At 40.2% G+C, this 27,124-nt stretch overlaps 1 protein-coding gene across 2 annotated transcripts in view; it reads left to right on the forward strand.

Annotated features, from left to right (window-relative positions):
• The first annotated feature begins 802 nt into the window (after nucleotides 1-802).
• Nucleotides 803-27,124, forward strand: part of IGBP1 (immunoglobulin binding protein 1) — a 47,023-nt gene continuing 20,701 nt past the window's right edge. For both annotated transcript variants that reach the window (XM_027533778.1, XM_027533779.1), the window contains exons 1-5: nucleotides 803-1,515; nucleotides 1,901-2,194; nucleotides 11,176-11,371; nucleotides 13,433-13,512; nucleotides 14,238-14,350. In XM_027533778.1, the coding sequence (XP_027389579.1) occupies nucleotides 1,325-1,515; nucleotides 1,901-2,194; nucleotides 11,176-11,371; nucleotides 13,433-13,512; nucleotides 14,238-14,350 (874 nt within the window). In that variant the 5' untranslated portion in view covers nucleotides 803-1,324. The remainder of the gene's footprint in view (nucleotides 1,516-1,900; nucleotides 2,195-11,175; nucleotides 11,372-13,432; nucleotides 13,513-14,237; nucleotides 14,351-27,124) is intronic.

Below are 27,124 nucleotides of genomic sequence, written 5' to 3' on the forward strand. Positions count from 1 at the left end.
CCCAATATATACACAAAATATTAGCATTTCAACATGTAGTCAGTGTAAAAATGATTGAGATATTTTGTATTATTTTTTCATAATGTTTTCAAAATCCGGTGCATATTTTACATTGACAGCACATCTCAATTCAAATAGCCACATTCAAGTGCTCAATAGCCCCATGTGGCAAGTGGCTACCGTATTGAACAGCGCCGTTCTGCGTAATAGAGCTGCTTTCCAAACCGAACACTTATTTTTCTATTCATATGATGACACTGGGCACGTACTAAGTACCAGGCACTGGGCTAGCCAGAGGAGCGCAAAGATTAATCAGACTCATACTGGTAAGGGAGATAGATTTGTAAGTTGCTACCTGTGGCAACCCACTCCAGTATTCTTGCCTGAAGAATCCCAGGGACGGAGGAGCCTGGTGAGCTGCCATCTATGGGGTCGCACAGAGTCGGACACGACTGAAGCGACTTAGCAGCAGCAGCAGCTGTAATATAATGTGGTAGGTGTTCTGATAGAGATGCACCAAAAATTTTCATCTGGCAGGGGAAAGGGGCTCAAGGAAGTTTTCAGAGGAAGTGACTTTTGAAAACGTGTGCGTGTGTATAGGAGGGGTGACTTTTGATTGTGTATGTGTGTAAAGGGGTGACAGTAACGTGTGTGTGTGTGTGTGTGTGTGTGTGTGTGTGTGTGTGTGTGTGTGTAAGAGGCGCGACGTCACGGGGAAGAGGAAGGGCGAGGATTGGCCGATAGGAACCCAAAGCTCGAGCTGCTGGGTGGCCGGAAGCCGGAGGGGGGCGCTACTTGCACTTCGCTCTCACGCGCGCAGACCTGCGAACCCGGCAAGCTGCGCGGAGTTCGGAGCTCCTGGGCGCCCTGGCCCTTGTGGCCAGGGAGCGCCTCACGAGGTAAGGCGCTCGCCTGGCCGGCTCCTGGAGTGCCCCTGCTCCTGCCTTCTCGCGCCCGCCCTAGCTCTGAATTCAGCCTCGTCACACCCGCTCCTCAGAGCCGATGGCACAGTCCAGGCCCGGGTCGGCGACGAGGAGTCACGCTAAAAGCAGCGCCTGGGGTTTGCTTTTTTATTTGCGTGTCATTATCAGTAACAGATGTCTACTACTTGTAATAGGCAGCACAACAAAATGAGTCCATGGAAACGGTTGCTAGGCTGTGAGTTAACAGCAGCCTACGGAGATTTTCAGACGCTTAGGTAACAATGGAGCTACTGGACCAATGCGGCACCCCTTCCGGTTTCTTCATCTCTCGCCTAGCTCAGCTTTCCCAGGGTTGCCTTTAACCCCGGAAGTGAGGTTTTCCGGGTTCCTCCCTCCCTAAAATGGCAGCAGCCGAAGACGAGTTACTGTTACCGCGGCTCCCCGAGCTGTTCGAAACCAGCAAGCAGCTTTTGGACGAAGTGGAAATCGCAACTGAACCCACCGGCTCCCGAATAATCCAAGATAAAGTGTTCAAGGGACTGGATCTCCTGAAGAAGGCTGCAGAAATGTTGTCGCAGCTCGAGTTGTTCAGGTATGGGCGAGAGGGTAGTAACCAAAGGCAGAGAACGTAGGTAATGATGATCACCAAAGGTGGAGCCATTGAGCCTGGGTGGAGGAGACCTTTGAAACTGGGAGCCTTTCTATCCTACCTCCCCCTGCGATCTTGTGTACATTGTTTGCATTCTCTACCTCTCTTCCAAGATAGTTAATTTCCCACGACTCTCCTCCCTAGTTTCGGTTATTTGCAGAGGCATTGGATGTGAGTGCTCAGCCACTTTCATTGAAGAAAGCCGGCAGCTGTTCCAGGTGCCGCCTCCCTTTGTCCCACCCCGATCCCAGCCCTCCCCTCCCCCAGGAATCAAGGGCCACAGTTGGAATGCCTAGCCAGACTTTACAGCCTACTCTGCTCTTTGCAGCCAAAATGAAGATTTGGAGGAGATCGCGTCCACCGACCTGAAGTACCTGATGGTGCCAGCATTTCAAGGAGCGTTCGCCCTGAAACAAGTCAATCCCAGCAAGCGTCTAGATCATTTGCAGTGGGCTCGAGAACACTTTTTAAACTACCTAACGCAGTGCCAGTACTATCATGTGGCAGAGTTTGAGCTGCCCAAAACCAAGACCAACTCAGCTGAAAATAACACTGCTAATTCCTCCATGGCCTATCCTAGCATCGTTGCTATGGCATCTCACAGACAGGCTAAAATAGAGAGGTGGGTCATTTGAGGACTGCCTAATTGCAGTGCTATTGGGGAAGGGTGCATGTTTTTTTCTGGGGGGTGGGAAACAATGGTGTATGTACTCTTTGGGTTTTTATTGAGCATAGGTCCTGGTGAGAGCAAACTCGCAGTTTTTCAAGAAGCCTCTGTCTTGGTTGAAATGATCATACCTGTCAGACTCCTAGCACCTTATGGTTGCCAACAGCAACAATGTAGTTTTAGCAGTGTTTCCCAATCTCTCCCACATCACAGCATAGCAATATTCACACGGTACAGTGGGGTACTCCATGGACTGTATAGTCCATGGGGTCACAGAGTCGGACACAACTGAGCAACTTTCACTTCACTTCACTTCACAGTGGGGTAAGTATCTCTGAAAGGCACAGATATCTTATAACTATAGTCCATTTTTGGTCCATTGATTGAGAAGCTCTGTTCTAACAATACTGGATCAGGTGTGTAACATCCTGAACTAATCTTAATACTGGCATAGCTTCATCATGTGAAAGTGCTCACAGTGTTTAGGAGCTATGCTAGGCAGTGGGGATTCAAACTGGGTATGGGCATTTGTATGAATATGGGTGGTCTCTTCCTTGGAGGAGCATACAATCTCGTGAGGAAAAGAAGCATAGAAATGATATAAATTATAGAATGATATGATAAGAAAATGTGTAAAGTATTGGGAGAGCCGAGAATAAGGGCACCTAACCAAAGAGGGAGCAGGAGAGAAGAGAAGGCTTCCTGGCAGAGGTGACTCCTGTGATGAGTTGCTTAAGGATGCATAGGAGTATTATCTAGAGGAAGAGGAAAGGATGGCTTTAGCCAGCAGAGATAATAGCAGTAGAACAGCTACAGGGGCATTAAAGACCACAGTGTTGGGGTGAAGAACAACTGTAAGTAATTAGGTGATGCTGAAACACAAAGTGGGTGGTGAAGAGGGGGAAAGAATACCGAAAAATGTTGTAGGGTTCAAACCAGGGAGAACTTGGGGTGTGAGGAAGGTGAAAGAACAACTTTGTTCTGGGAACTTGGGAAGGGGGTTTGAATCCCAGCTCCAGCATTTAATCATTCTGACTGGGTAGGTTGCTTAGCCTCTCACTGCCTTAATTTCCCCAGGTGTAACACTGGATGATAATAGGTCCTATAAAGTAGTTAGGAAGATTAGAAGAGAAATGAATTTTTAAAACTCAGCAGTGTCTGATACAGTAAGCACTCAGTCAGCTATTGTTAGATCTTTGTAGCTAAGTACAGGTGGTGGAGTCAGAGACCTGGGTTTGAGACTCAGTTCTACTTATAAGCCATTGAACTTTGGGTAACTTGTGTAACCTGTCTGAGCCTCAGGTTTCCTCATATGTGAAGTATAAGTAACAATGGTACCTATCTCATAGGGTTAAGAGGCATTAATAAAATAAACCATGTAAAACAGCTGGCACAGTATCTGGCACATAGTGAATATTCTATGTTACCTACTATTAGGCCATGCTAAAGAGCTTGAACTTCGGTTGGTGACTTGGGATCCACTGGAAGTCCACCCCCCCCCCCCCCCACTGCAAAGAGTAGCAAGGTCATATTTGCACTTTAACTTGCATAATCTGGCAGCAGTTAGGAAGCATTTTGAGGGAGAAGATTAGATCCAATTAGGTCACAGAGGTGATGGAGGCCTTACTATCCCAATGGCAGAAGGGATGGGGGGATATATTTATAGGGTTGAATCTGCAGAAAACCTGGTGATCAGTTGGTTTTGGCAGGTAGGGTAGAAGGAAGCAGCATGGGAGATGTCTATGTTTCTGACATAGGTGGAAGGCTGTGGAACTCATTGAGATGGGGAATAGAAGAGGAAGAATAGATAGGGGAGAGTATGAATTCTGTATTGAGACATGTTGCATTTAAGGTGCCTAGAAGACATCCAAGTAGAGGTATCTGTAGCATGAAACTCAGGAGAGGCCTGGTCTAGAGAGCTGAAAATTGATTGATTCATTTAACATATTTATTGAGCCTTTGCTGTGTGCCAGGAACTGTTCTGGGTAATGGAGAACTAGATGGAGTCCATGCCCTCATGGAGCTCTTGTTTTGGTGGAGGAGACAGACAGTAACTAGTAAATAAAAATGTGACTTTAGGTGGTAAGGGCTTTAAATAATAAAGTACGGTTAAGAGCTAGTGAGCAACAGAATGATTTTTGAGGAAATGGGGTAGAATGATATGAAGTGGAATTCAGTGTCATGTCCTCTGTAAAAAGGTAGAGGTAGCCTGTTGGCATATACCAGTTTAAACAGTGAATTTGGTATCCAAATAATTGCAATATATCAAAAAAACAAAACCAACAACTAAATGCTATAGAGAGATACAAATGGTGTTGTGGAGAATGACCAGGGAGTGATCATATCTGGTTGGAGGGATAAGGGAAAGATTTCACAATGTAGTAGCATTTGAGATGAGAGGAGAAGCTTGGGTAAAAATGTAAATTACAGGTTTGCCTGAATGTAAAAGTAATTAATACTTGTGAAAGTTGGAAAACAGAATATTTTTTAAATTAAAAATAAGCTTTCATCTTAGCACTGAGATGATCTTTGTTAACTTCCTGATGTCTTTCCTTTCAGATATATAGTTATTTTAGTTAATACATTTGGAGGAATACCATCTATTCTTTTTTAAAACCTAACATCCTATTGTGATTTCCCTTTGTCTTTTGAAGCCAAGATATTTAATGGTTAAATAGTATCAGTCTTATATTGTAATTATTTAAGCTAATCTTTTGTCAAATGCCTAGACTGTTAAAGGGTAGAGGTTTTTATTTGATTTTGCTATTCTAAGTAATGCTACAAAGAAACATAAATGTATCTCTCACTGTTTCCTTAGGATAGATTTCTAGAAGGACCAGTGAGTGCCTAGATTAAAGGGTTTGAATATTTTAAAACTCTTGATGGTAACAATATTGCTTTCCATAGTAACAAAGTTTCAAAGTATGTTCCCCGCACCAGATGGGCAAACAAGAAAGATACCTCATTGTTTTGATTTGTATTTCTTTGATTAAAAAGCTTGATCTTTGAACTTTTTTTTAATGCCCAGCAGACGAGATATCAACATTATCTTTTTGTTAATGGCTCCTGTATTTATATACTAGCTCAGGCCTTCCTTGACCTTCAGACTGGTGCTTCCAGCACTGTTTGTGGATGTTTCACAGACATCTCAAACTTAACTTGCCCTAAATTGAATTGTTGGCTTTTTAATCTGCAAATGTGCCCTCACACCCAAGTCCTAACGATCTCAATAAAGAGACTGCCATTCACCCAGTTGTTTTAAGCTAGAAACCTAGGAGTTGGCTTCAGTTCCTCCCTTCTGTATTGCCACATCCAGTCCATCAACAAGGCCTACCAGTTCCAGCTACAAAATATACCTAATGTCCTTCTGTTTATCTCTTTCTCCACTGTCATACCTTCACCTAGGCCAGCAGCATGTCTTACCTAAAATATCTAAGCTGTTAACTGTAAAGACGTGGATGATCTGCAGCTGCCTCTCTCCAGTCTCACCATATATTGTACTTCCCCTGTTCCCTGGACTCCTGCCATAATAGCCTTCTTTCAGTTCTGAACAGATCCAGCTCTTTCCTTCTACAGACTCTTTGTACGTGTTGTTCTCTTTGGGGGAAATGCGCTTCATTTATGTATTTCTGGGCTTTTGTCTTTTTTCACTACTAGAATGTATATTCCATGAGAGCAGTAGCCATTTCTCTCTTGTTCTCTGTGGTATGTCTAGCACGGGTCCTGGCATATAGAAGGTGCTCAAAAAATGTCTTGTTGACAAGCGGCATGTGGGGACAACATGAGCAAAAAAAGCCTAAGGCAAGGTAGTTTGAGATATGTACAGGAAATGGAGAAGAGTCTGGTTTGGCAAAAGCTAAAAGTAGTATGGTCAGAGGACTATAGGGAAGTGATGTGTATAGAACACTGAAAGGGAAGAGAGATGCAGAAAGACAAGTTAACGTGTTATAATAGTACTTCAACTGGGAAGAAATGATAATGAAGTTACAACTGTCAGAGATACTACTTTTGCAAGAAGCATTTATATGATTAGAAAACAAATTGTTTAAATCCTTATTCAATTTCTGTAAGTCCTCCATCCTCTGCCTTATTTACACACTGAGATCATCCTACATAAAACACCTAAATAGTATGTCCTCTCTCTCCCGCTCAAAGCGTGTTTCTTCATGTATCTTCTCTACTCTTAATTCCCATCTTTGAGGAGTAAGTGTAAGTCTTGTTGATTAATTGAACCTACATTCTTTTGACAGAAGTGGAGAAGTAGAAGCTGAGTAAATAATGAGTCTAGTTTAGGACTTACTGAATTTAGGTCCTGATGTGACAACTGGACAGCTGTGTCCATAAACAGATGGAAATGTGTAACTAAAACTTCAGTTCAGTCACTCAGTCGTGTCCAACTCTTTGCGACCCCATGAATCGCAGCACGCCAGGCCTCCCTGTCCATCACCAACTCCCGGAGTTCACTCAGACTCACGTTTATCGAGTCAGTGATGCCATCCAGCCATCTCATCCTCTGTCATCCCCTTCTCCTCCTGCCCCCAATCCCTCCCAGCATCACAGTCTTTTTCAATGAGTCAACTCTTCACATGAGGTGGCCAAAGTACTGGAGTTTCAGCTTTAGCATCATTCCTTCCAAAGAAATCCCAGGGCTGATCTTCAGAATTGTATAGTTGGATCTCCTTGCAGTCTAAGGGACTCTCAAGAGTCTTCTCCAACACTGCAGTTCAAAAGCATCAATTCTTCGGCGCTCAGCCTTCTTCACAGTCCAACTCTCACATCCATACATGACCACAGGAAAAACCATAGCCTTGACTAGACGGACCTTTGTTGGCAAAGTAATGTCTCTGCTTTTGAATATGCTATCTAGGTTGGTCATAACTTTCCTTCCAAGGAGTAAGCATCTTTTAATTTCATGGCTGCAGTCACCATCTGCAGTGATTTTGGAGCCCCCAAAATAAAGTCTGACACTGTTTCCACTGTTTCCCCATCTATTTCCCATGAAGTGATGGGACCAGATGCCATGATCTTCGTTTTCTGAATGTTGAGCTTTAAGCCAACTTTTTCACTCTCCACTTTCACTTTCATCAAGAGGCTTTTTAGTTCCTCTTCACTTTCTGCCATAAGGGTGGTGTCATCTGCATATCTGAGGTTATTGATATTTCTCCCGGCAATCTTGATTCCAGCTTGTGTTTCTTCCAGCCCAGCGTTTCTCATGATGTACTCTGCATATAAGTTAAATAAGCAGGGTGACAATATACAGCCTTGACGTACTCCTTTTCCTGTTTGGAACCAGTCTGTTGTTCCATGTCCAGTTCTAACTGTTGCTTCCTGACCGGCGTACAGATTTCTCAAGAGGCAGGTCATGAGACTGTTTTGCAGCTAGTGATAAAAATTTAGGAGCATCGATGGGTATGGATAGATTGCCACAAAAAAACATGCAGAGGGAAAAAATCCAAGGATAAAACCTTGGGGCAAATTAAGGAAGAAGGATGAGAAAGAAAAGGGCAGTCAGAGATAAGAGACTCAACAAGGTACAGATGGAAGTACTTACAGAAAGAATCCTGGGGAAGATAGAGAACAAATGTCATGTCTTCTTTGAAGTTTCTCCCTACCTGTCTCTCCTCCCAGATACTATAGCATTTAGTTTTTGTCACTTATCTGGGCATAACTATCTGTTATTCTCTAGACTTGGAACTTCTAAAGGTCAGAGACCATGACTAATTGTATCCCTAGTATTGTAATTATGTCATTGTATATCCTTGGTACCCAACCCAGTACTTGGGGATCATGGTAGGTACTTGAGGTATCTTTGGGAAGGACAGAGTGGTCATCAGAAAGATGGACGCAATATGGTATAGCAGAAAAAGCCTGGGCGTTTGAGTTAGACCTGGGGTGACCCATCCAGTTTCTGCCACCTAATAGATGGGGCATCATCTAGCCCCTCTCAACTTTTAATTTTTCTCATCTGCTAACATTATTTATATTGCTGCTTACAAAGCACTTTCATGAGTATTGGTCATTTGATCCTCTTAACAGTGCCATGAAGCAGATATTATCCCATTTTAGAAATAAGGAAATGGGCCCTCAGTATTGACTTGTCCAAAGTTACATGGCTAGTAAGTGGCCAGGCTAGGATTTAAACTCAGGTCTTCAAATTACCAATTCTAGTGTTGTTTAGAAAAGAGAGAAGAGTGGTCATTTGAAAAGACAGAACAGGTTAGGGGAAAGGCACTGGTAGAGTGAAAAATTCTAACTGCAAATGACAGGGAGGATAGGATTGAGTGAGGCCTGGAAGAATGTGGATGGGGACTGGATTGATAGTGGAATGGTAAAGACATTTCCTTGGTAAAGACAACAGTGCCTCCTTAAAGGCAAGAGAAGAGGAGGAAAGCTGACACTATAAAGATACGAAGGTAAAAATGGAAATTCAATTTCCCCATTGACTGGTCATCTGATTAGTATGATGGTGGCATGGAGTTCACAAAAGAAGAAGATGATAACTGAACAAGAGTGACCGTTGCACTGAAGTTTGATCATACAAATTTGTCTTTGACTCGTTTGACAACAAATTTGTAATTGGTTAGCTCTCTTCAGCAGCTTGGGAACAGAAAAGGGCAATGATGAAAGTTGCCCAGAGTCAGAAGGGTGACAGGCACTGGGTGATAAGGATTGTTTGCATGTAGTGGCTCACCATAGGAAATCTACAACAGTCATGAAGGTCTAGGACAGTGGTTTACAGTCTGTTCCTGGAGCCCTAAGATTTTGTCACAGTGCCTGGGTAGGGGAGATGTTGGGAGCCTTTCTCTGATTTAACCAAGGTAGTTTTATCTTTTATTGCTTATTGGAATTCAAAATAAGCTCTCATAAGAAGAAAGGATTCTTCTGCTAAGAAAGATTTGAAAAACACTGGCCTCAGAGATCAGGTATTCAGGAGCTTAGAAGTCCCAAAGATGACTGGGAACAAAGTCATAGGAGCAAAGGAAGTAGAGAAGACCAGAGAGTACGATTAGATTGCATATATGTGGAGGGTAGGAAAGGAAGCATAAGAACCTTACTCAGAGGCCCAGCAGACTAACTCAGAATTTACCCCAGGTTATGTACATTTAAGGTCCTGGTATTCTTTTTTTTCCTGACTCAGGTACATCAGGAAAGAGGGTGGGGGTAGGAGTGGGATCAGAGTTTAATGTTCTCAAGCGATGTCTGTGATAGCATTCATGAACTAGGAATTGACATGTGTGGTGTTTTACTCAGAAGGCCACCTATGATGGTGCTGTGACATTTATTTGTAACATTGCATAAAGTGCCCACTTGTTAATTAAAAGGAATAGAAGAACCTAAAAGTTTTTATAATAAAAAATGTTTCCAGAGCAGTGGTTCTTGACTTTTTGTGGGTCATGGACCTCCTTTAACGTCTTCTCAGCAAAAAAAAAAAAAAGCATACAAATAGAGTTCTATACAAAATTGTGGGGAGTTCAAAGACACCCTTCCTCCCCAAATTCTGTCCATTGAACTCAAGAATTCCAGATTTGAGTGAACACCTGCAGAGAAGCATCTGATCCTGGAGGTCTGGAGTGGAGTTTTAGACATAGGTATTTCAAGATACTTCTCTTGGAAACTGTGGAGTTTTTCCTTTATTCCTCTTTCCCTCAAGCCCTTACATCCAGTAAATCAACAAATACTGCTTTATATTTTAATTACTTCTGGATCTTACCACCTCCCTATTTCAAGTCACTCTCAACTTGGATTATGGCAGTACCCTCTTCAATTGATTTTCCTGCTTCCACCCTTGCCTCTCAGCCTCCCACAGTCTAATCAGAGTAGTCTGTTAAAAAAGTTTTCACGTCATGTATTCTATTTTAAAGCTTCCAGTGACTTTCTCTTCTCATTCAAAACATTATGACATCTGATATTTCATGTCTTATTAGCCTATTGGGTTCTATATGGCCCTGGCTATCTCTCTGCCCTCATTTCCTGTCACCTTCACTCCATGCCAACCGCACTGGCCTCCTTGCTATTCCTCAAACATGTCAGGGCAGCACTCATATTTGCTTTTCCCCCTTGGAACACTTCCAGATCCTGTCATGGCTTCTGTACTTATTTCCTTGAAGTCTTTGCTCAAGTGTCACCTCTTTATAGAAGTCTCTCCTGAACACCCCTACTTTCACACCATCATTCTATTCAGTTTAGCTTGCCTTTTTTTTTTTTTTTTTTTTTGGCTTGTTCAGAGGACTTATCACCACCTGACATCTATTTCTTTTTGACTGCTCACACTAGAAAGAAAGCCTCAGGAGAGCAAGGACTCGCTTGTAAGTACTGTTGTGGCTCAAGCACTGAGAACAGTGCATGTCACACAGTAAGTACTCAGTAAATAGTTGTCCAGTGAGTGATAGATGACATACTAGAATGCATCTTGGAAAAGGCAGGCAGGGTGGATATGAGTCTTTAAATTATATAGGATGAGTCAGAAGAGCTGGAAACATTTTTGACCAGAAGAAAAGAAGAGATGACCATTTTTTTAGGAATTCCTGCATCAATGGCAGGTAAATAAAAATTCTATGATTATTTGAAGCTTTAATTCCCAAATGGACATTGTATGATACTAAACACCTGACCTAATAAAGGTTGATGTCATAAAATTGCTAAAGTACTCCCATGTTGAAAGATGATGGGAAGAGTTGCTCAGATCAGGTTTCCTCTATATTTCTCTGGCTTTAGAATGTATTTCTCCACCTCTACTGATCCCTTCCTCGCCTTGTAGTCTTGCAAGAATGGCCTTGATGGCAAATTCTGAGGTATAAACTCAGTATTTTTGCCAAAGTGAAAATTGTCATCCTTACTACCTGATCATTTGCAAAGGTAAAATCGTATTTTGGCCTTCTTTTCAAGGAGCACCTCTTTATTTTTAAGTTCATGGGTAATACTTTTCTGTGGAACAGATACAAGCAGAAGAAGGAGGTGGAGCATAGGTTGTCTGCACTGAAATCTGCTGTGGAAAGTGGTCAAGCAGATGATGAGCATGTTCGTGAATATTACCTCCTTCACCTTCGAAGGTGGATTGGTATCAGCTTAGAAGAGATTGAGAGCATTGACCAGGAGATAAAGATCTTGAGAGAAAAAGACTCCGCAAAAGAGGTAAGCCTGGTCACTGCCTAAATAGCTCAAAAAGCTACTGTCAGAGATTTGAATCTACAGGAGAGTAATCAAATTAAAATCCTTTCATGTTTCCATAAAATCACTGCTTTTATTAACCTTAGTGGAGGAAGGCTGAAGGTTCTCTAGGATAGCTTTCTCTCTAGTTTTCAGTAGTGTTCCCTAGTGCTTTCTAACCTGTAACACAGTTCTAGTCTTTTGTAATTTTGTGACATGCCAGGAGAGGGAGAGTCTTCTCTGAAGTGAAAACTGCTTTTGGCTGCAAGCAGTCATGACTGTGGGGGCTTCCCAGGTGGCGCTAATGGTAAAGAACCTGCCTGCCAATGCAGGAGCCATAAGAGATGCAGGTTTGACCTGTGGGTCAGGAAGATCCTGTGGAGGAAGGCATGGCAACTCACTCCTGTATTCTTGCCTGGAGAATCCCATGGACAGAGGAGCCTGGCAGGCCACAGTCCATAAAGTCATAGAGAGTCAGAAATGACTGAAGCGACTTAGCACACACGCAATCATGACTGCTGAAGGAAGGCATAGGGAGGTGTGCCTTGAAACTCTGTGCTTGACTGTAATAAACAGGAAGAGGGATAGGATGTGAATGAAGAAGAAAAGTGGAACTGGAGAAGAGAGAAAAAACTTAAAAAGAATATAAAAGACTATGAAATATGTTTTGGTTGGGGGAGAAATCAAAAGTTAACCTTACACAGTGATATACTCACACCATAGGTCACCCAAGTATGAGACACAGCAAGGACCTCTGTATGCACAAAATGTCGGGCATAATGGTAAAGAAAATTTGGTATAGTACCACTTTGGCTGTACCTGAAGACCATAACTATGTTTTGGAGCTGATTTTTCAAAATATTGGGCTCTGTGTCGGGGTTTTGTACATAGCAGAGCAGCTGCCTCACTGTGATCTATTGAAAGTCAGCCCTCAACACAAGGGTTTGTAAAAAAAAAAAAAAAGAAGAAGAAGAAGAAGGAAGAATTATAGAAAAGAAAAAAAAATATATCGGGCTCTGCTACCGGTTACTTTTTGGTTCAGGATGTAACATGAATTGAGTTGAATTAATCAACTAGTTACAGGCATTTAAGTCCTCAGAGAACTCTTGCTAATTTGATTTGTACTAATTAGCCCAGGAGCTTTTGCCTCAGGGTAACATCAGCCTAGTTCTTTATGTTAAGGGATCAAAGAACGAGCAATTAATATTCTAAAGCTTTAAGGCCCTTTGAGTATATCTAGATGAATGGGTTTCAAACACTATGAGGCTGGACTATTCTGGATCCTCCTGTCTCCTTCTTTGTTTTTTGTTTTTATGCTCTCTCATTTGGTATTGGGATTGGCTATGTAAGTGATAGAGTTACAAAGTGAACATTTTTTCTTAGACCATAGTTTGTTTCGGTATGCCCCTGAACAGCCAAGATTCCTTGAAACATTTCTATACACCTGTATGTGAGAGATACTAACCCGTTCTTCCTCCCCCTCTTGCATTTAGGAACATCCACTTCTTTTTTTTTATATTTATTTGTGGCTGTGCAGGGGTCAAACCCGTGTCTCCTGCGTTGGTAGGCAGATTCTTTACCACTGAGCCACCAGGGAAGCCCCTAGGAACATTCACTTCTAATACACCATAGGGAGCTCTTGACAAATAGCATAATTACATTGGACAGGGTTTTAGCAGAAAGGTCTTAATAATTCAGCTTTAACCCTGAAAGCCAGGCTGAGGAAAGGGGCTTCAAATTCAGCTCAAGAGGTTTAGGTGGAACATGGAAGAAAGCTTTGGAATCTGCCTCTTTGGAGGGGAGTGTTTTAAAGTCAAGTAATTTTTCACTTGTGAAATGATTCCTGGAAGAGCTTTCTCTTCCTCCCTTCCCAGCATGATACTTGGGCCATCTCAGGAGAGCTAACCAACCTCCACCATTGGTATTTTGCTAATATATCTTAGAGTCTGATAAGTAGGGTTTTTCAAGCACCTAAAGACTTAAGAACCTGCATAGTGGGGTGGGCACAATGACAAATACACTTCTGATAATTAATTTCCTTTTTAGGCATCAACTTCTCAGTCATCTCGTCAGGACAGGCCTCCAATGAAACCGTTTGTTCTCACTCGGGACATGGCCCAAGCCAAGTAGGTGGTATTAAAAAGTGGATTGCCTTTGCAAGCCCCTATTTTTATGGTTCATTTACAGTGCATGAGTAACAGAATGGGCATTGTTAATAAAGGTCATGGCTTCACCTGGAAAGACTGTTCTTCCATCCAAGGAATATTATCTCTTCCAATACTTTCTCTGTATCTCTCATCATCAGACACTTCCCTTACAAACTTGAGCTTAAAAATAGGCTCAAAAGGAAACCAACAAAAATAAATAAATAATGAATTAAATACAGAAAGAAGGAAAAAAGAATCTAAAGAAGAATTGTAGCCCTTAAAATTGTTTCCTTCAGCTGCAATTCTCAAATGGTCATGTTTGCCTATCTAAGTTTTAATTCTGAGATTAAAGATTAACCTTTTCCATAAGGTTGCAGAAGAATCTCCTTCCTCTGTGTATCTTTTAGACCCACCAAGAATAAATACTCCTTCCATTATATCATCATTCTGTGGGGCATTAGCCTCTAAGATTGCTTATTGGGAGATAACTCTGGGCCTTTATCTTCTTGTGAAAGCTCTTGCCTTTAATTCTCCTCCCTGGATGTCTCTTTTCACTGTCCTCACAGAAATTTACACAACTCCTCAGAGGATAGCTGGATAAGAGAGCAAGGAGGAAATAGACACAAGCTTTGCCACTAAAGAGAAGAAACTTTTTAATAGTGCTATTTATGTTTACTTTTCTAAACGCAGTGTGATTCTTACAGAGTATTTGGAGCTGGTTATCCAAGTCTGGCATCTATGACAGTGAATGACTGGTATGAACAGCATCGGAAATTTGGAGCATTACCAGATCAGGGAATAGCCAAGACAACGTCAGGTATGAAGGGGTGGGAGGCGAGTAGTAATACTACTACACTACTGGTCCCTAACTCTCTAGCAGTTAAATTCAGACCAAGTATCTTTGCCCTTTAGAGCAAAAGAAATCTGGACAAAGATTCTGAGTAACAAATTCTAGTCAGTATTTTATTTCATTTATTATTAAAGTAAATAGCATGTGATTCTGGGAGGATGGAGGCAGTGAAGCAGCATAGTTTTTTAATTTTTCCATATATCATGGCATAAAAACAGACTGAACAGATAGATAGCAAAGCCAAAAATCCATAGTTAGCAGTTCCGCTTCTGGTAACAGCAGAGTAGGTTGTTATCAGGCCAACCCCTCCTATAGATAACAGTTACAGACTGAGCAGAATATAACAAAACAGCTGTCTGGAGGCCCTGAGAGTGACCAAAAGGAGACACAGACTGTAGGGCAGTCACCAATTAGAAGGCAATGGTACTTGGACCTTCTTGTGGGTAAGAACTTTAGCTTACTGTGTTCTTTGAGCTCACCTTGGTAATTAGATCATAGTAGGTACTTCCAGGTGTCTTTGGGAGGGAAAGGTTGAGTTGGTAGTCATTAGATGGAAGCAGTATGATATAGCAGAAAAAGCATGGTCAGATCTGGAGTAACCAATGACTCCTACCACTTAATAGGACAATCATAGCCCCTCTGAGCCTATTTTCAATATCTCGTATATTATCTCACTTTATATTCTTAACAACCCCATGAAGCAAACATTCTTATTCCCATTTTAGAATGAGGAAATGGTATCTGAGAACTGACCCAAAGTAAACATAGCTAGAAAGTGGCCAAGCTAGAACTTTAATACAGGCCCTAAAATTCCCAGTTCTAATGCCGTTTCCACTATAGCACAGAGAAAAGTGGTCATTTGAAAGGGTTTTCTGTGTTTTTATAGCGTTTTATCCATGGGCATGCTGCAGTTGCTGTAATATGGAGATAAATAAAACTTGGATAGAAACTTGCAGTCTTATAGTTTGAGGAATGAGAGAACAGATTCAGGATGATTATAGCCACTGAAAACTAAGGAGATATCCCAGGAGAGAAACCACTGAGGAGGAGCCCTAATTCTCTATATAAACCCTTCCCAAATCTCTGGCAGACTGATAAACTATGCATGCACAGGATTGATTCCAAGCACCCTCAGTAAGTCTAAAATAACTGAATGGATAATCCAGCTTCACCCAATGCAGAGAAACAGAACTTGGAATTTTCATTCTAGAGAAATTAAATGAAAAATAGCTAAAACAAAAAAATCAGTACTTTTTACAGAATTCAGAATCTCTACAACATATCATTCAGAATGTTTGGGATTCAATTCTAAACTACTATACAGGGGAAAAAAGAAAATGTGACTTATGCTCAAGAAGAAAAGCAGTCAGTGGAGACCAATCCCAAGATGATTGTGATGTCAAAATCAGCAGACAAGGACTTTAAAGCAGCTTATTTCTATGCTCAAGGGCATAGGGGAAAATATGCTTATAATGAATGAAAAGGTAATAAATCTCAAAGAAGTAGAAACTATACACAAAAGATTCCAGAACTGAAAAATATAATATCTGAAATTTAAAAATTAAAACAGACTCATAGATTCAGAGGGGAAAGTGGGTGGTTGCCATGGGAGAGGGAGGTTGCAGAGGTGAAATAGGTGAAGGGGATTAAGAGCTACAAACCTCACACGTGCACACACATAGAGGAGATTGCAGAGACTGCCCCTTGCATGATCTTGGGCCATTTTTGCTTATGCCAATCTGTCCAAGCAACTTCTACACAACACCAGTCTGAGCATGACTCTCACTTGGCAGCAAATTTCTATGGTATTCATTACCTACTGGAGGGAAACAAAGATAATATAGGTTTTATCCTACATTATCTTCAATAGTTTTATATTTTACATTTATGTCTATGATCCATTTTAAGTTAATTCTTGTGATAGGTATAAGGTCTATGTCTTAGCTAAGACTCTAAATAATTTTGTCATACAGATGGACTTACCAACTCCATAAACTTATAGTCTAAAGGTCAAACTTACCCTACGGGATAAGAGAGGTGTTTAATTAATATTGATTCTTTTTTTCTCATTGCAGAAAAGGGCATTCTTCCTTGTATAAAATTTGGAAACTAGAGATAGTAAAAAAAAAAAATTCACAAATCTACAATCAGATAATTAATCTTAAAAAAAGAAGAGCTACAAACCTCTAGTTATAAAATAAATAAGCCACAGGGATGTAATATACAGAATAAGGAATGTGGTCAATAATATCATAACTTTGTGGGGACAGATGGTTACCAGACTTAAACGGTGATCATTTTATAATATATGCAAATGTCAAACCACTGTAATGCACCTGAAACTAACATATTGTATGTCAACTATATTTCAGTTTTTTTAAATTTGAATAAGCTTAATAGCAAATTCTGGATAGGGAAATGGCAACCCACTCCAGTATTCTTGCCTGGGAAATCCCATGGACAGTAGAGCCTGATGGGCTACTATCCATTGGGTCGAAAAAGATTCAGATAGGACTAAGCGACTAAAAAACAATAGCATATTGGCAATGACAGAAGAAAGGGTTAAATTGAAGATAGATCAATAAAAATTAGCCATTCTGAAAATCAAAAGATTAGAAAAAAATGAAGAGTCTCAATGACCTGTGGAAAAATATAAAAAGGTTTATCATGTGTACATTTGGAATACCAATAAGAGGAGAAAGAGAGAGAAGGGGCCATAAAAAAATTTGTGAAGAAATAATGGCTGAAATTTTCCCCGAATCTGTGAAAGACAAATTTAGAGATTCAGAAATTTCAGTAAGCCCCAAGCAAGTATGTTGAATACAATGCAAACCACACATAGGCATGTTGTAGTCAGACTGCTGAAACAAAAGTAAAAGAGAAAATTTTGAAAGCAGTCAGAGTACATATTACACATAGTAAAAGAGAAAATTTTGAAAGTGGTCAGAGTACATATTACACATAGAAGAGCAATGATATGGATTGTTGTCACCTTCCCATTTGGAACAGTGGGTCCCAGAGATAGTGAACTACTGCCTCAATTAAACACCTCAATTTAAAAATGAGCAAAAGACCTTAACAGGCACCTCACCAAAGAAGATTATACAGATGGCAAATAAGCATATGAAAAAATGCTCAACATCGTATGTCATTTGTTGTTCAGTCGCTAAGTCATGTCTGACTGTGACCCCATGAACTGCAGCACACCAGGCTTCCCTGTCCTTCACTATCTCCCAGAGTTTGTTCAAACTCACGTCCATTGAGTCGGTGCCATCCAACCATCTCATCCTCTTTCACCCACTTCTTCTGCCCTCAATCTTTGCCAGCATCAGAGTCTTTTCCAATGAGTCAGCTCTTCACATCAGATGGCAAGAGTTTTGGAGCTTCAGCTTCAGCATAGTCCTTCCAGTGAATATTCAGGGTTGATTTCTTTTAAGATTGACTGGTATGATCTTGCTGTCCAAAGGACTCTCAAGAGCCTTCTCCAGTACCACAATTCAAAATCATCACTTGGCACTCAGCCTTTTTTTATAGTCCAACTCTCACATCCCTACAAGACTACTGGAAAAACCATAGCTTTGACTATATGGACCTTTGTCAGCTAAGTGATGTCTCTGCTTTTTAATATGCTGTCTAGGTTTGATATAGCTTTTCTTCCAGAAGCAAGCATCTTTTAATTTCATGGCTGCAGTCATCATCCACAGTGATTTTGGAGCCCCCCAAAATAAAGTCTGCCACTGTTCCCATTTTTTTCCCATCTATTTGCCATGAAGTAATGGGACCAGATGCCATGATCTTAGTTTTTTGAATGTTGAGTTTTAAGCCAGCTTTTTCACTCTCCTCTTTCACCCTCATCAACAATTCCTCTTTGCTTTCTGCCATTCGAGTGGTATCATCTGCATATCTGAGGTTGTTGATATTTCTCCTGGCAATCTTGATTCCAGCTTGTGATTCATCCAGCTCTGCATTTTGCATGATGTACTCTGCATATAAGTTAAATAAGGAGGGTGTCAGTATAAAGCCTTGACATACTCCTTTCCCAGTTTGAACCAGTCCATTGTTCCATATCTAGTTCTAACTGTTGCTTCTTGACTTGCATACAGGTTTCTCAGAAGGCAGGTAAAGTGGTCTGATATTCCCATCTCTAGAATTTTCCACAGTTTGTTGTGATCCACACAATCAAAGGCTTTTGCATAGTCAATGAAGCAGAAGTAAGTGGAATTCTCTTCCACCTACTTCTGGAATTCTCTTCCTTTTTCTGTGATCTAACAGATGTTGGCAATTTGACCTCTGGTTCCTCTGCCTTTTCTAAATCCAGCTTGTACATCTAGAAGCTCTTGGTTCACATACTGTTGAAGCCAAGCTTGAAGAATTTTGAGTATTACCTTACAAGCATGTGAAATGAGTGCAATTGTGTGGTAGTTTGAACATTCTTTGGCATTGCCCTTCTTTGGGATTGAAATGAAAACTGACCTTTTCCAGTCCTGTGGCCATTGTTGAGTTTTCCAAATTTACTGACATATTGAGTACAGCACTTTAACAGTATAATCTTTTAGGATTTGAAATAACTCAGCTGGAATTCCATCACCTCCACTAACTTTGTAGTAATGCTTTCAAAGGCTCACTTGACTTCATACTCCAGAGTGTCTGGCTCTAGGTGAGTGACCACACCATTGTGGTGTCTGGATCATTAAGACCTTTTTGTATAGTTCTTTGTATTCTTGCCACCTCTTCTGAATCTCTTCTGTTTCTGTTAAGTACTTGCCATTTCTGTCCTTTATCATGCTCATCTTTGCATGAAATTCCCCTGGTATCTCTGATTTTCTTTTTTTTTTTTATCGTCGACTTTTTTGGTTTCATTTCACGTTTGTTTTTTTTTTTAAACTTTACATAATTGTATTAGTTTTGCCAAACATCAAAATGAGTCCGCCACAGGTATACATGTGTTCCCCATCCTGAACCCTCCTCCCTCCTCCCTCCCCATACCATCCCTCTGGGTCGTCCCAGTGCACTAGCCCCAAGCATCCAGTATCGTGCATCGAACCTGGACTGGCAACTCGTTTCTAACATGATATTTTACATGTTTCAATGTCATTCTCCCAAATCTTCCCACTCTCTCCCTCTCCCACAGAGTCCATAAGACTGTTCTATACATCAGTGTCTCTTTTGCTGTCTCATACACCGGGTTATTGTTACCATCTTTCTAAATTCCATATATATGCGTTAGTATACTGTATTGGTGTTTTTCTTTCTGGCTTACTTCACTCTGTATAATAGGCTCCAGTTTCATCCACCTCATTAGAACTAATTCAAATGTATTCTTTTTAATGGCTGAGTAATACTCCATTGTGTATATGTACCACAGCTTTCTTATCCATTCATCTGCTGATGGACATCTAGGTTGCTTCCATGTCCTGGCTATTATAAACAGTGCTGCGATGAACATTGGGGTACACATGTCTCTTTCCCTTCTGGTTTCCTCAGTGTGTATGCCCAGCAGTGGGATTGCTGGATCATAAGGCAGTTCTATTTCCAGTTTTTTAAGGAATCTCCACACTGTTCTCCATAGTGGCTGTACTAGTTTGCATTCCCACCAACAGTGTAAGAGAGTTCCCTTTTCTCCACACCCTCTCCAGCATTTATTATTTGTAGTCTTTTGGATCGCAGCCATTCTGACTGGTGTGAAATGGTACCTCATAGTGGTTTTGATTTGCATTTCTCTGATAATGAGTGATGTTGAGCATCTTTTCATGTGTTTGTTAGCCATCTGTATGTCTTCTTTGGAGAAATGTCTATTTAGTTCTTTGGCCCATTTTTTGATTGGGTCGTTTATTTTTCTGGAGTTGAGCTGTAGGAGTTGCTTGTATATTTTTGAGATAAGTTGTTTGTCAGTTGCTTCATTTGCTATTATTTTCTCCCATTCTGAAGGCTGTCTTTTCACCTTGCTAATAGTTTCCTTTGATGTGCAGAAGCTTTTAAGGTTAATTAGGTCCCATTTGTTTATTTTTGATTTTATTTCCAATATTCTGGGAGGTGGGTCATAGAGGATCCTGCTGTGATGTATGTCAGAGAGTGTTTTGCCTATGTTCTCCTCTAGGAGTTGATTTTCTTGAAGAGATCTCTAGTCTTTCCCATTCTAGTATTTTCTTCTATTTCTTTGCACTGTTCACTTAAGAAGGCTTTCCTCTGTCTCCTTGCTATTCTTTGGAACTCTGCATTCAGTTGGGTCTGTCTTTCCCTTTCTCCTTTGCCTTTTGCTTCTTTCCTCAGCTATTTGTAAGACCTTCTCAGGCAACCAGTTTGCCTTCTTGCATTTCTTTTTCTTTGGGATGATTTTGGTCACCACTTCCTGTGCAATGTTACAAACCTCCGTCCATGGTTCTTCAGACACTCTTGTCTATCAGTTCTAATCCCTTGAATCTATTTGTCACTTCCACTGTATAATCATAAGGAATTTGATTTAGGTCATACCTGAATGGCCTAGTGGTTTTCCCTACTTTCTTCAATTTAAGTCTGAATTTTGGAATAAGGAGCTCATGATCTGAGCCACAGTCGGTTCCAGGTCTTGTTTTTGCTCACTGTGTTAGAGCATCTCCCCATATCCAAGGACAAAGAAGTCACAAGGAGATAGTAGGAGGGGCACAATCATGTTAAAATCATATGTCATTAGGGTATTGCACATTAAAGCAACAATAATCCCACTGCAGCCCTAAAAGAATGGCCAAAATCCAGAACACTGACAACACCAAATGCTAGCATGGATAATGGAGCAACAGGAATTGTCCTTCATTGCTGGTGAGAATGTAAAGTGGTATAGACACTTTGGAAGACAGTTTGTCAGAAACATTCTCCTATCCTGCAATCCAGCAATCATGCTCCTTTTTACCCAGATGGGTTGAAAAGTTATTAATAGGTCCACACACAAGTTTCACACAAGTGTTTATAGCAGCTTTATTTATAAGTGCCAAAAATTGGAAGTAGCCAAGATGCCTTCAGTAGGCAAATGGATAGGCTGTGGTATATACAGACAATGGAATAATACTCATTGCTAAAAAGAAATGAACTTTCAAGATCTAAAAAGACATGGAGGAATCTTAAATGCATATTACTAAGTGAAAGAAGCTAATGTGAAAAGTCTACATACTGTGTGATTCCAATTATATGACATTCTAGAAAAGGCAAAACTTATGGAGACAGTAAAAGGATCAGTGGTTGACAGGGATTAAAAGAAAGGAGGGATGAATAGGCAGAACAAAGGATTTTTAAGGCAGAGAAACTATTCAGAATGATACCGTAATGGTGAATACATGCCATTATACATTTCCCCAAAACCATAGATTGTACAACACGAAGAGTGAACCCTAATGTATACTATGGACTTTGCATAATAATGCTGCATCATTGTGGGTTCACTGATTATAACAAATGTACCACTGTGATGCTTGATAGTCTGGAGAGTCTGTGCCTCTGTGGGACAGGGTATATAGAAACACTGTGTACTTTGCATTCAATTTTACTGTGTAATTAAACTGCTTTATTCTTTTTCTTAATATATATATTTTATTGAAATAGTTAATTTACATTGTTTTTCAGGTACACAGCAAGGTGATTTAGTTATACATACACACATACATTATTTTTGAAATTATTTTCCATCATGTGAAAAGTGAAAGTTAGTAACTTTGTATCCAACTCTTTGTGACCCCATGGACTGTAACTCACCAGACTCTGTCCATGGCAAGAGTATTAGAGTGGGTTGCCGTTTCCTTCTCCAGGGGATCTTCCTGACCCAGGGATTGAACCTGGGTCTTCTGCATTCCAGGCAGATCTTTACCATTGGAGCCACCAGGAACCATATTGACTATAGTTCCCTGTGCTATGCAGTAAACCTTTGTTGCGTGTTTCATATCTATTTTTTAAATAGAAATCTAGCATTCTGTTCATGCTAAGTCAAACAAGTGGAATCAAAATGTCATAATTTTTTTTAGTTAGGCAAAAATTAATAAGTTTTGTAAAATATATATATTTTATATATGTATACTATATATATATTTATATATGTATACAAAAGCTTTTCTACTATACTTGATAAAGGCTTGAGAAAGAACATAAAAAAAAAAAGAGATGGAGAAATTGGAAAACATAAACTAAATGAAATGGGAGCACTGAATATGAAATAGAAAAAGTGAAACTAGATAAAAGTAAAAGATCATCATATAGTTCAGTTGTTTTTAAGCATGACTGCTCATTAGAAACATATCTGGAGCTCTGGAGAAAAAAAGCAATACCTGGGCATTTGTATTTTTCAAAAAATTTCAAGATAATTCTGATATGCATCTGGATGGCTTTTAAAAAGTGATTACAGGTTTTTCCATTAAATTGTAGTTTTGGTGATACAGAGTTCTACTTTTCTGTTGACCAATCATGATACAATGGTATTAAGTGAGTAATAGTTACATAATCACAATAGTAAAAGATATTTATCAGTTTTCACATCAATAGCCAGACAAAAAAATAAAAGATAATTACAATTGCATGCCATAATGGGAATATGATTAACTTAACTATATAAAATAATTACATAGAATGTGAGGGGGTCAAGCCAAGGGACGTGGTAAGTGGAAGTGCGTACATGCACATATTTTCGTCCACCCACCCAGTCTATGTCTTTTGGTTGGTGCATTTAATCCCTTTTCATTTAAAGGTAATTATTGATATGTATGATCCTATTACCACTTTCTTAATTGTTTTGGGTTTATTTTCTGTAGGTCTTTTCCTTCTCTTGTGTTTCCTGTCTAGAGAAGTTCCTTTAGCGTTTGTTGTCAAGCTGGTTTGGTGGTGCTGAATTATCTTTAACTTTCGCTTATCTGGAAATCTTTTGATTTCTCCATCAAATCTGAAGGAGAGTCTTGCTGGGTAGAGTATTCTTGGTTGTAGGTTCTTCCCTTTCATCACTTTAAATATATTGTGCCATTCCCTTATGACTTGTAGAATTTCTATTGAGAAATCAGCTGATAGCCTGATGGGAGTTCCCTTCTATGTTATTTGTCATTTTTCCCTTATTGCTTTTAATATTTTATCTTTGTCTTTAATTTTTGTCAGTTTTATTACTATGTGTCTTGGTGTGTTCCTCCTTGGGTTTATCCTGCCTGGGACACACTGCTTCCTGGACTTGGTTGACTATTCCCTTTCTCATGTTATGGAAGTTTTCAGCCATTATTTCTTCTCAGGTCCTTTCTCTCTCTCTTCTCTTTCTGGGACCCCTATAACGTGAATGTTGATATGTTTAATGTCCCAGAGATCTGTTAGGCTGTCTTCATTTTTTTTTCATTCTTTTTTCTATATTCTGTTCTACGGCAGTGATTTCCACCATTCTGTCCTCCAGGCCGTTTATCCATTCTTCTGCCTTAGTTATTCTGCTATTGATTCCTTCTAGTGTATTGTTCATCTCCATTTGTTTGTTCTTTAGTTCTTGTAGGTCTTTGGTAAACATTTCTTGCATCTTCATTGTTTCCTGAGATCCTGGATCATCTTCACTATCGTTTTGATTTCTTTTTCTGCAAGATTGCCTATCTTCACTTCATTTAGTTTTTTTTTTTCTGGGGTTTTATCTTGTCCCTTCATCTGGGCCATAATTTTCTGCTCTTTCATCATGATTAACCTTCTGTAATGTGGTTTTTGTTTTAGCTGCTGTGAGACTGCTTCTTCTGTCAGCTCTCTGGTGAATGAAGCTAAAAGGCTTATGTAAGCTTCCTGATGGGAAGGACTGGCAATGGGAAAAACTGGGTTTTGCTCTGGTGGGCAGGGCCTTGCTTAGTAAAGCTTTAATCCAATTATCTGCTGATGGGTGAGGTTGCACTCTCTCCCTGGTAGTTGTTTGGCCTGAGGTGACCCAGCCCTGGGGTCTGTGGGCTCTATGGTAGGATTAATGGTGACCTCCTCTAAGAGGGTGTACACCAAGCAGGACTTTCCCAGCCTGCTGCTGCCATTGCCCTGTCCCTGTGGTGATCCCCTGCCGAACCATGCCTCCACAGGAGGCCCTTCAACACTAGCAGGTAGTTTTGGTTCAGTCTCTTATGGGGTCTGAAGGAGAAGGCAATGGCACCCCACTCCAGTACTCTTGCCTGGAGAATCCCATGGATGGAGGAGCCTGGTGTTGCTGCAGTCCATGGGGTCGCTAAGAGTCAGACACGACTGAGCGACTTCACTTTCACTTTTCACTTTCATGCATTGGAGAAGGAAATGGCAACCCACTCCAGTGTTCTTGCCTGGAGAATCCCAGGGACGGGGGAGCCTGGTGGGCTGCAGTCTATGGGGTCGTGCAGAGTCGGACACGACCGAAGCGACTTAGCAGCAGTAGCAGCTTATGGGGTCACTGCTCCTTTCCCTTAGATCTTGGAGCAGACAAGATTTCGTTTGTACCCTCAAAGACTGGAGTCTCTGTTTCCCCAGTCCTGTGGAAGTCCTGTAATCAAATCCCACTGGTCTTCAAGGCCAGATTCCCTGGAGATTCCCAGTGCCTTTGTTGGATCCCCAGGCTGGGAAGCCTGACGTGGGGTTTAGAACCATCACAACAGTGGGAGAACTTTGGTATTATTCTTCTGCAGTTTGTGGGTCACCTACTCAGCAGGTATGGGATTTGCTTTTATCATGAATGCGCCCCTCCTACTGTCTCACTGTGGCTTCTCCTTCGTCTTTGGATGTGGGGTATCTTGTTTTGCTGGATTCCAGTGTCTGCCTGTCAGTGGTTGTTTAGCAGGTAGTTGCGATTTTGGTGCTCTCATAGGAGATGAATGCATGTCCTTCTACTTGCTATCTTGAAACAGAAGCCCCTTTAAATTCCCTGGCAGTCCAGTGGTTAGGGCTCTGTGCTTCCACTGCAGGGGGCACAGTTTTGCTCCCTGGTTGGGAAACTAAGATCCCACTAGCTGCACAGCATGACCAAGAAAACAAATAAAATTGCTCTAAAAATAAGGTCTATTTAAAAGAAAATTAATGCAAAGAGACAGAGATATAAAGTCAATGGAGAAATTCAAAGGGAAGAAGGCAAGAAAGAATGAACAAAACAGCAAAAAATATAGGAAATGAACAGAAAACCAATAGAATGGTAGATTCTAATCCAGCTGATCAGTAATTATATTAAATATCAATGGAATAAACCTTTAAATTAGAAATCAGATTATCAGACTCACCTGTATACTGTCTACAAGAGATACATTTTCTTTTTTTAATTGAAGTATAGGTGATATTATATTATTTTCAGGTGTACAGTATTCATTATTTTTGTAAATTATGCTCCATTACAAGTTTTTACAAGATAATGAATTTTGTTCCCTATGCTATATAGTGTATCCTTATTGGTTATTTATATTATACATAGTAGTTGGTATCTGTTAATCCCATAACCCTAATTTGTCCCTCCCCACTCCCTCTGCCCCCGTCCCTCTGTTTTATATATCCATGAGTCTGTTTCTGTTTTACGTATCCATTCATTTGCATTACTGTTTAGAGTCCACATATGAGCGATGCACATTGTTTGTCATTCTCTGTCTTATTTTACTAAGCATAATACCCCCAGGTCCATCCATGTTGCTGCGAATTGCAGAATTTCATTCTTTTTTATGGCTGGGTCCATCGTGTATGTGTATATATATATACCACATCTTTATCCATTCGTCTGTTGATGGGTACTTGAGTTGCTTCTATATAATTGGCTATTGAAAATTGTGCTGCTATGAACATTGGGTTGCATGTATCTTTTTGAATTAATGTTTTCATTTTTTCTAGATATATACCTAGGAGTGGTATTGCTAGATCATATGGTAGTTCTATTTTTAGTTTTTTAGGAACCTCCATGCTGTTTTACACAATGGCTATATCATTTACATGCCTATCAGCAGTATATGAGGGTTCCCTTTTCTCAACATTGTCTCCAACATTTGTTATTTGTAGACTTTTTTATGATAGCCATTCTCACTGGTGGGAGATGATATCTCATTGTGGTTTTTATTTGCATTTTTCTAATAATTAGTGATGTTGAGCATCTTCTTATGTGCCTGTTAGCTGTCTGTATGTCTTCTTTGGAAAACTCAGGTCTCTGCCCATTTTTCCATTGGGTTGTTTATTTTTTATGAAGAATTATATGAGCTTTTTATATATTTTGGATAATAACGCCTTATAGGTCACCTCATTTATAAATATTTTCTCCCATTCTGTAGGTTGTTTTGTCAATATTTCCCTTTGCCTTGCAAAAGCTTTTAAGTTTATAATTACATTCCATTTGTTTAGTTTTGCTTTTATTTCTTTTTACTTAGGACACAGATCAAAAAAAATATTGCCATGATTTTTATGCGAGAGTGTTCTGCCTATATTCTCTTCTAGGAGGTTTATGGTTTCAGGTCTTAAATTTGCATCTCTAATCTATTTTGAGTTCATTTTTGTATATGGTGTGAGGGAATGTTCTAATCTCGTTGTTTTACATGTAGCTGTCCAATTTTCCAAGCACCACTTATTGAAGAGACTGTCTTTTCTTCATTGTGCATTCTTGCCTTTTTTGTCATAGATTATTTGAACATAGGTGAATGGGTCTATTTCTCTGCTCTCTATTCTGTTTCATCAGTCTATTTGCCAGTTTTTGTGTCAGTACCATCCTGTTTTGATTACTGTAGCTTTGTAGTGTAGACCGAAGTCTGGGAGGGTTATACTTCTGGCTTTGTTCTTCATTCTCAAGATTTCTTTGGC

The sequence above is a fragment of the Bos indicus x Bos taurus genome, chromosome X, assembly GCF_003369695.1.
Source record: "Bos indicus x Bos taurus breed Angus x Brahman F1 hybrid chromosome X, Bos_hybrid_MaternalHap_v2.0, whole genome shotgun sequence".
Taxonomy (NCBI): domain Eukaryota; kingdom Metazoa; phylum Chordata; class Mammalia; order Artiodactyla; family Bovidae; genus Bos; species Bos indicus x Bos taurus.